This window comes from Festucalex cinctus, chromosome 11 (genome assembly GCF_051991245.1).
Source record: "Festucalex cinctus isolate MCC-2025b chromosome 11, RoL_Fcin_1.0, whole genome shotgun sequence".
NCBI classification, from domain to species: Eukaryota; Metazoa; Chordata; class Actinopteri; order Syngnathiformes; family Syngnathidae; genus Festucalex; species Festucalex cinctus.
The window spans coordinates 25,493,940-25,504,253 of NC_135421.1; the positions used below are offsets into that span (position 1 = coordinate 25,493,940).

Consider the following 10,314-nt stretch of genomic DNA (forward strand, 5'->3'; position numbering starts at 1 on the left):
AGTTTTGCACTAGTATGCCAAAGTTGGCCTCCTACTTTATTCGATATGCAGCTTAAGATCAATGTACTAGTAGGCTTTTTTTCTTCACTAATAAGGCAATTCAGTGCACTAGTAAACAACTGTATTACTCTTATGTACTAGTTGACATCTGTGTGCTACAAGTACGACTACGATTTGACACGCTTGATGTTGACTAGTAGAATTTAATAATGTCACTGGTGGCACTAGTGCACAGTTTTGCCTTACTGGTAGAATTTAGTTTTGTACTAGTATGCCAAAGTTGTTCTCCTACTTTATTCGATATGCAGCTTAAGATCAATGTACTAGTAGACTTTTTTTCCCCACTAATAAGGCAATTCAATGCACTAGTAAACAACTGTATTACTACTATGTACTAGTTGACATCTGTGTGCTACAAGTACGACTACGATTTGACACGCTTGATGTTGACTAGTAGAATTTAATAATGCCACTGGTGGCACTAGTGCACAGTTTTCCCTTACTGGTAGAATTTAGTTTTGCACTAGTATGCCAAAGTTGGCCTCCCACTTTATTGGATATCCAGCTTAATATCAATGTACTAGTAGGCTTTTTTTCTTCACTAATAAGGCAATTCAGTGCACTAGTAAACAACGGTCTTACTACTAGTAGGCAAAACTTCATAAGCTGATAACTGCATGCTACTAGTACTACTTTTGATATAAAATTCTGCTAGTCAACATCTACTGCTTAAATAGTAGTACTAGTAGTGTATAGTAACTAGTATGCCAAAGCTGTTTTACTAGTATACAAAAATTAAGATTATTAGATGTAGTAAGATGATTGTCTTACTAGTGAAGCCAAAGAGCGTACTACTACATAAATATGAAATAAATGCGCAAATGACCTTCCGTGCACCCCTCTTGCTTTGGGTGGCAGCTAGTCTTGACATTTATCTACAAAAGTATGAAATAATGCGCTTTTTTATGACAAACCCCGTCCAGGATGATCACTGTATTGAATCTGTAACCTCCTGCGGGACTTCTCTTAAGTGCTGCCCACCAATGCTTTGCCTCGTTGCAGACAACACGATTAAGACGGGGCTCATTTAGGGCGTTGGCGACGGGGAAGCGCCAACACGCGCTTCCCTACGCGTAGATGTCTGACGTGCCAGCTTCCATAGGCGGCAACGGCGCGCACAGATGTCTACAGTCTGGCAAGGAAGCAAACAGGACAAGCTGTAATTGACGGCAATCTAATAAGGCTGTTGACAGCCATGCAAACAGGAAGTGCTCCGAGCTGGAGTGTGGCCTTAGAACTGCTGCCATGCCCATTAACAACTGCACTATACTCTTCATGGTTGGACAAGAATTAAGAATTTGGAGGCGAGACTAATTTGTCACTTTTTTATTTTTATTTTTTATTTCTGTCCACCAAGCAGGATAAGTAAACAGTGACCAAAAAAAATTAATGTAGGAAGGGCTCGGTCAAACAGCTTTTTTTTTTTCTTTATTATATACTGCATATATATTGTAAAGTAATAAACAATATAATACTGTATAATACAAATGTATATATATTGATAAATTTAGATAGATAGATAGATAGATAGATAGATAGATAGATAGATAGATAGATAGATAGATAGATAGATAGATAGATAGATAGATAGATAGAATCAACTCAAACAAATTGACATGTACTCACCATTAGTTTCCCATCATTTCCAAATGACCAACATTCCAGAAAATGCCCTATTTAGAACTTCAGAGATCCACAAAAAAAAGAAGAAGAAGAAGAAAAATAAAGTCGTTTTTTAAAAGAAACAAATAAGTCCCGTGTTGGTGGGAGGTAGCACGTTTGCTTTCAATGGTTGCCAAGAGGAAAAGAGCCTATTAAAAAAAAGAAGGAGAGAGAGAGAGAGAGAGAGCCAGAGAGAGCCTCTCATCCGCCCTCCGTGCGCCTGTCTGACTGCTGGACCTCTCAGCTTTCTGGGTACCAAAAGAGGGCAGAGACACCAGCACGACTCCTCGCGTTCTACTCCAATAGACTACTACGTAATATTTGACCATGTGTGAGTACAAGACAAAATATAGACATAATCAAGAAAAACATTTCTCATCTTATTATTATAATTTTTTTTTTTAAAGATCAGAATATCATGTAACAGTGAACGGTACTTGATTTTGCCTGAAAGGCGACCAAATCAAGGAGTGTAAGACAAGAAAGTTGAACATTTGTTGCACAACGGGCGCTTTTGCAGCACTTTTATAATTTGGATGCTCATCTCCTCAAGGCGTCGTCAGTGATTTTGTCGCCATCTGGTGGTGACAGCTGGTGTTAACACACACAAAAAAAATACTCTACCACCAATAAATTAAAATGCAGTAGGGCTCAAGTGTTCATACAAAAACGAGGTGTTGGTACCTAAAAGCAGATGTCATGTTTTTTGTAGCCACTGACAGTATGCAGCTTGATAATTGACATTATGAACTGTACTTAAATAATGGTCCAATTAAAATATATTGCACATAAAAGTGAAATAAAATAAATCTATATAAATAATGCATACTAATAATACATTTCTAAGTAGGTAAATGCACTTAAAGTTAAAAAACAACTGAAATGTACTCAATGGCTGTATAGACTAGATTTAAAATAAATAACAGTGGTTGAACAATGAATTCAGTGATTCTTTTGAAGACCACTAGAGGGAGCCTCCTACCACTTAATAAGGCACAGTTCACATTTTGAAAAATAAATAAATAAATAAAAGTGGATACACAATATAAAATGACCTGATTATTTTTTAGCACTCTCTGGCCTTTATAAAATAAATCACGTGACATTAATTAACTCAATCCCTCCTTCTATATTTAATTTTTGAATTCAGTTGTTAATAATTGTTGGGAGATGAAAATGTGTTTTCAACATGCTACGTTGATTATTTAAACCTGCATGCCTCAATTTTATTTATTTATTTATTTATTTATTACAGTTTTGTAACTATTTTCCCGTTTCAAAACAGTTGTGAAGTATAACTAAGTGACAATAAATGTAAGTATACTGTACCTGGTTGAAATTGTAGATGCAACTCCCCTGAAAAACACAATTAAATGACCTCATTATGTTCATTCGAAACAATTTAAAATTAAACGAGTGTTGCTTTAAAGGGATACAATGCCTATTTGGTAACTTAATTTGCACAATATACGAAAAGAATGTACACATGGCAACAGGTGGGCTACACGTTACCATTTGCAATGTTGTGGAAAAGTGTTTATTTGTTCACCATACATCACTGGCATAGATAGATGAACACATGATATATTATTTCTACAAAAATCAATACATTTTTTGGACTAATCCCTGGCTTCTAGCAAATAATCAGTAAAACCATGACATCATTGTAACAACAGTGCTTCGTGTATCCATAAGCTCATCATGTCAAATGTCGAGATATAGCAGAATGATGTTAGTGTGCATGCTGATCCTCTCAGCATTCACATAATAATTCTCTCAGCGGGGAAACACTTCCCCTTTGTCCCATTAGTCCTCGATTTGATCCAATTATTTCCCCGTTTCTGAGCTGAAACAAGTCGTTGTCAAATTTGCAATACACTTATATTATTAATCATGTAATGCCAGATTTCCTTGATTTCCTAAAAGGTTGCAAAATGCAGCGGCTGCGAGGTGACGTCTTGTTTGACCTCGGTTTACATTTTGACTCCGCTCGCGGCCTGCTGGGGGCGCTGTAGAGACGTTTTCGAAAAATCTCCAGCGGCGTTAAAAGGGAAGTTTTCCCAGCATGAATGTGACATTTTCCTCACCGGAGAGACTCAGACAAGCAAGAAAAGCGCCATCACGGAAACAGCAGGTGCTCCCAATGGCTCAGCAGGTAAGCTTAAATTAAATATACGACAAAATACACAAGGGTGCTTTCTGTCTTAATCACTGCTTTTGTTTCTCCACTTTCCAGTTAAGTGATGAACAAGGAATCACTTTAATTTCCTCACAAAAAGCCACAAGGGAAGCGAGATATTCCATGATATCTGCATGCTTCAATTTTGTCAATTCCATCATCGGGTCTGGGGTAATAGGTAAAAATGTATTTCACAACTTCATTTATGTTGTTTTTACTAGTTATGTCTGTGATGCATTTTTTTTTAAATATCCAGTATACTAACTAGGTTTGTAAAAACAAGCTTGCATAACATTTAGGCTGTGCAGCGGTAAAAGCTGCTGATCATATGACCCGCGGCTGCACCCAAAAAAAAAAAAGAATAAAAAAAAAAAAAGTGCTGAATTACTGCTGAGTCACACAATCTCCGTGGCCCCAGTTTAAGCCAAATAAGCAGCAGCACTGAGATTTGATTTAACGTATGCATTGTAATAATGTGGTTCAAACCACTTTTTAAACTCTGAAAAATGTGATTTTCCCCATTCTGACACAGTAATAACAATCCTCAAAAACAGTTTTAAAGGAGGCAAATCAACACTGGAAGCAGGGAATCATTAAAAGTGACCACAAAGGCTTGTTTGTACATATTTAGTTAGTCACACACAACTATTTGCAATTGCTATGAAAGTTGATCAGCTCAATATAACAGAATATATTTTTTTTGTAACTCGTGTATTTTAATTTCAAACCAGGTTTACCGTACGCGTTGAACCAAGCAGGGCTCCCTTTAGGCTTTTTGCTCCTGATAATTGTTGGGTTCATCACAGGTGAGTGAATGCAGCATTTCCGCCATTAAAATCATCATTTTGATTAAACTATATAGCGACGGTATGCTTGTGTGTATCCTTGCAGATTACACAATCATCCTACTCGTTAAAGGAGGCAATCTGTCAGGGACAAACAGCTATCAGTCGCTTGTCCGAAGCACATTTGGTTTTCCGGGATTTCTGGTTTTATCAGTGCTGCAGTTCCTTTATCCGTTCATTGGTAAGTTCAGACCAAATAATTCTTTGTCCAGTGGAACCAAGCGTCAAACGCTATCTCTTCTGAGATGCTGATTGATTCTATCTTGTTATATTATCCAGTGGTTGCTTTGCGCATACGTCATTCATAAAATAAAAAAATAAAAAATAAAAAAATGAAACCCCCAAAATTATCTTTTGACATTCCCCCTAAATTAGGGTGGGAGATGGGAGGCGGACCCAAATCCCCAAAACAAAATAAAAATTAAATAAAATTAAATAAATAAAATATTAAATTAAAAATATTAAATTAAATATATTAAAAAATGTGGAATAAAAAAAACTAAAAAAATCCAGAAATAATGTGAATGCACGACCACGAACTGTGAAAGCAAAGTATTTATTTATTTTTTACATAAAGAACATAGTATTAAAAAAAAAAGAAGATATAATCACATGTTGGTTGACAGCAGGAAAACGTTAGCCAGCCAGATGTAAATACTGTACGACAAATTATGAAAACATAGATGAGCCCACTGTAGGCTAGGCAACTTTATTTACACAGCACATTTAGCTTAATGTGCTTCACATAGTTCTAAATGTAACATTAAAAGACATTTACAAACAAATTTAAGACATTTAAAAGCAAAGTAAAGACATTTTAAAAAACGTTTACTAAAAAAACTAAAAGAAGTTCAATATCTACATATGACTAATTTTCTCTTTTCTTTCCCCCAGCTATGATCAGCTACAACATAACAACAGGGGACACACTGACCAAAGTATTCCAGAGAATTCCTGGAGGTACACCGCCCAATATTCCAGTTGATCCAATTTAGACTTTGTACCCAACTCCAAACGTGCTTAAAATATCTTCTGCCTGCAGTTGGACCAGATCACGTCATCGCCGACCGCCATTTTGTCATTGTGATGTCCACCGTCTTATGCACGCTGCCTCTCTCACTTTATCGAAATATCGAGCGCCTGGGAAAGGTGAGTGCATTTAGAGCACAATTCCAAGTGTTATGTACATATTTTAGTTGCCATGTCTGTCATTAGGTGTCCTTCCTGTCTATGATATTGACAGTAATCATCCTCGTCGTTGTCATCATCAGAGCAGCCACACTGGGACCTCAAATGTATGATTACACAAATGGTCCCATTTGTTAGCCAAAATGCAATATGAGAATATGATGACGACTAAACACAAATGTGGATTCCTATTATAGTCCCCCGACAAAGGATGCGTGGCTTTTTGCAAAATGGAATGCAATTCAAGCAGTCGGCGTCATGTCTTTTGGTGAGTTTCCCTGCAACATTTTTTTTTTTTCCATCTCCATTTCCCCCCATGTTTCGTTGAAAACACATATCGACTGATTGTCAGCAATTTTTTGAGGAATATTTGGGATTTGTAGAAAAAAAAAAAATCCAATGCATTGCTATTGTAAAAACATCAAATGTTTTGCAAAGAAACAAAACCATGTTACCAATTTGAAATCGCCAATGGCAAATTGCAATAAATAAAACTCGAGACCAAAAAAAACAACACGTTTTTCCCTTACAGAGAGTTTCATTCACTATTATTTTTCATTGCAAATTCTGCTATCGCCACTTGAGCCTCAAGGAGAATAACGACCATGAAACAAATGCATTGATGGTAAAACATTAAGTATGGGATCTGCCTGCAGCAAAGAGAAAACAACAAATTCCTGCAAAGAATACAGAGGCAGGAATAGTTCTCTTCGTCCTGAGGCTGCCCTAAGAAAAAACACGCTTTGACAGATAGCAATTTATACGTCAACAAGACACAAGATTTCAAAAACATGTGCTAAATCCTTTTAGGCATCAAACTGTTTTGCATTATGGATATGAAAGACTAATTATGGACACATATAAGCAAAAATAGTCAATTGTGGAGAAATAGCGTAAACCCTTTTATTTTATTTTATTTTTTTGCTAAAAGGGGGCCCAGTGGCACACTTGTTTGTTTCTATCTGTTTCCGTTTTGCAGCAATTAGCATTAGAAGTGAGCTAAGTTTCATCAGTTTTCAAAAATCTATTTAAAATTGTGAGTAATTTAGCTTTTTTTCTAGATGTCCCTGGTTGATCTCCTTTGTTCTGCTGCCACCTGCTGGCCGTTTGTGTAATAACTACCATTTCTGCAACCGTTCTTTGCAGCTGAGAAGCTGCATCAAAGTCTTCTGTATGCTCTAGCGTAAAAAACAAAACAAAAAAACGTATAAATATGTCTTTGGGACACTTACAACATAAAAAAAAATTATTTACACGTTATCGGGCGCAAATGAGTTAAGTTGACGAACAAACTCTTTGCACCTTGCTACTTCCCACACTGAGCACCATATGTTTTTGTTTTTGTTTGAATTCTGCTGGCTATTTGAAGTTGTGATTTTCTGCTCCCGTGTTTCTCCTCAGCCTTCATATGTCACCACAACAGTTTTCTGATCTACGGCTCTCTGGAGCAGCCCACGCTAACCAACTGGACTCGAGTCACTCACATTTCGGTTGGCTCAGCGCTAATAATCAGCGCCACGTTTGCGTTGGCAGGGTATGTCACTTTTACGGGCTACACGCAAGGTGTGTATGAACATCGGGATATCGGGTAGATTGCTCTCGATGCCGCGCGCTGAATGCCTTTTGTCCTGGTGTGGCTAGGAGACATATTTGAGAACTACTGCAGAAATGATAACTTGGCAACATTCGCTCGCTTCTGTTTTGGCCTCAGCATCATCACAACGTTTCCGCTGGAATGTTTTGTTGCTCGAGAGGTAAGCCGTACTATTACAGAGGAATTGATGCATTTTTATTTATATTTAACATTTAGCTTGAATTTTGATTTAACATTTCTATTTAAATTTTGCACTTATATTCATATTCAATTTAGAAATTTGACATTTATATGTATATTTATATTGGTAATTGTCCACAACAGTGTCTTTCAAAAATTTACACCAGCCTGGATAAAAATGGGCAGTTGACCAAAATTGCTGGGTCAAATCCTCCACCTATGTGCAGGTCATAAATCACCTAACTCTGTCCTGTTTGGACCCAGCGGGTTTACTATTTAACTAATTTCAGTTCATTTTAACCCAGTAGTTTCAAGTGTGCAATATGTGTAGTTTTTCTTTTAACCACTTGTTGGATCACAAGCTTGACCCAAAGTGTTGGGTCAAATCCTCAACCCAATAAATAACCCAGCATTGGCTCACTTTTTTGGTGTCAGCTATTTTACTCAATTTGTTTTGTTAATTGTTACTTAGCAGTTTTATGAGTGCAATAGGGGTAATTATTATTTTTTTTTTACCTCTTGTTGGAGCAGATTCTTGACCCAACATGGTGGGTCAAATCCTTATTTGTTATTTTTATTTTTATTTTTTTTTACTCAGTTTGGATTACTTTTAAAGCAGTAGTTTTAAGAGGGTAGTATAGTTTTTTTTTTTTTTTAATTAAATATTATATTAATATTTTTTTTTCTCTCATGTTACTAAAATCTTGACCCAGTGTGCTGGCTCAAATCCTTAACCCAATGCATTGAGTATAAATAACCCAACTTTCTCACCTTTTTTGGAGCCAGTGCTGGGTTAGCTATTTCACTTGGGTTACTTTTAACCGAGCAGCTTTAAGTGTGTATGTTAAGAAGGGATTATTAAAGTACAAAAAGATCAAGTGCAATTTTGGCAGGCTTACAGATTTTATGTGAAATGAGAGGAACACGCTGATTTAGCAACAAATGAGAAGTAGTAGAAATGCTTCCTTGCTATTCATGTGTATCCACATTTCTTCTCAGGTGATTTCAAATTCAATTTGTGATCGGGAGCTTTCAAAAGTGGAACATATGTCTGTAACGGTGATCATAGTTACAGTTTGTACAGCGATATCTTTGGCCTACGACTGTCTGGGAATTGTTCTGGAATTGAATGTAAGTCATGAATGACTCCCAATTTTTCTATGAAGCTTTATTTTATTTTATTTTTTGTTAGATTTTTTTTTTTTTTTTAAATCTCATTGTTGTTCTGCTCAACCAAACAGGGTGTTCTGAGCGCCACACCCCTGATCTTCATCATCCCTTCCGCTTGCTTCCTCAAACTCTCCCCTGGACGCTGGTATCACAGTGAAAACCTGATGCCCACCTTTTTGATCGTTGTCGGGGTGTTCGTCATGATAACCGGATTGACGATGATGGGCCTCAACCCTCAAGACTGTTCACACGGTGTGGAGATGTTCTACTGCGCCGATGCCAACGTCTCCGCCACTCTCCCGCCTGCATGATGGCAACTTATGAGGACACTTAACACACTAATTGTATGATTGGACTGCTTTTTGGTTTCCTAGTAAATGCTCTTGCACCGGATGATAGGCAGTACAATTAACATGTGGATCCATCTTTTGCCATTCACACAGTAGAATACAATGATAGTTATTTTTATTTTTTTTTATTTTTTATTTTTTAGTGACCAGGCCCACATTTCATACAAAGTGAATGTGTCAGTAAACTGAGATGAGATTATAAGTTCTGTACATATACTTTCGTGACATTTTTGTTTGGTGGTATGCTTTGGATGTTTTTACTGTACAATACACAATGATCACAAATACTTAGAGATATTGGGATTTTGGGTGTAATATGAATGTTTCAGTACCTTTTTACACAACTTGCTGTTCTCCAACAAGGAGCTAAACAGCAAAATTTACAACCGGTGTTTTCAAATTATTTCCAAGAATGTCCACTTCTATGTGTAATATAATGTAATGAATTATTATGTCTTTCCGTGACTTTTCAAGTCTGTTTCTCTGTTGCAAGCTAGTGATTTCCAAATTGTTGTACTAAAATCTCTAGTGGTACACAAAAGAATTGCTGAATTAAATGTTTAAACTGAATGATACAGTTGATTAAATTTATTTTAATCCGGTACAGTACATGACAGTCAGTTGTATTTAACCATTTTGAGTGCAATACATCTGCATTTAATATCTTAGGATGTTGTTTTCACACATTTATTTAGGTACCATTTTATTTAACTGTGAAATACTTTTTATTTTATTATTTATTTGAATCTTTAAGTATTTTTCCCCATGCTATATTCATTAATGTTAAAACTATGCACAATGTTACAATGATAATAAATATAATTATCAGGAATGAATCCATTGCCTTTTTATGCTACTATACTACTTGGGCTAAATGACTTTTTTTTTTTTTTTTTAATTGTTGATCATTCGGGTTACGGTAGTACTTGGAGACTAAAGTGTATTTTTGAAGTTGGCAAAAAAAAGTTCGAGATAAATTAAAGTTAAGATAAATTAAGTCATCAGTAAATGTAATTGATTTTAGTTTATCGTGAAATTTCACTTACTTTCTCAATAAAGGTTGGGGAACATTTATTGACAGTAAAC

General features: G+C 36.1%; 2 protein-coding genes across 2 annotated transcripts in view; one reads left to right on the top strand and one right to left on the bottom strand.

The window, feature by feature from the left end:
* The window catches only part of scn1laa (sodium channel, voltage-gated, type I-like, alpha), a 31,908-nt gene extending 29,991 nt beyond the window's left edge, over window positions 1–1,917 (bottom strand). Inside the window, exon 1 of the mRNA XM_077536551.1 lies at window positions 1,687–1,917. The gene's annotated coding sequence lies outside the window, so the exon portion shown is untranslated. The remainder of the gene's footprint in view (window positions 1–1,686) is intronic.
* Window positions 1,918–1,946: 29 nt separating this feature from the next.
* Window positions 1,947–9,965, top strand: slc38a11 (solute carrier family 38 member 11). Its single transcript, XM_077536998.1, is given in 14 exon segments — window positions 1,947–2,053; window positions 3,649–3,877; window positions 3,959–4,079; window positions 4,633–4,707; window positions 4,793–4,927; window positions 5,641–5,706; window positions 5,789–5,895; window positions 5,962–6,064; window positions 6,067–6,125; window positions 6,127–6,202; window positions 7,336–7,497; window positions 7,576–7,688; window positions 8,708–8,839; window positions 8,950–9,965. Coding segments are annotated over 13 exon segments (1,479 nt in total). The 5' UTR covers window positions 1,947–2,053; window positions 3,649–3,787; the 3' UTR covers window positions 9,190–9,965.
* Window positions 9,966–10,314: the final 349 nt, after the last annotated feature.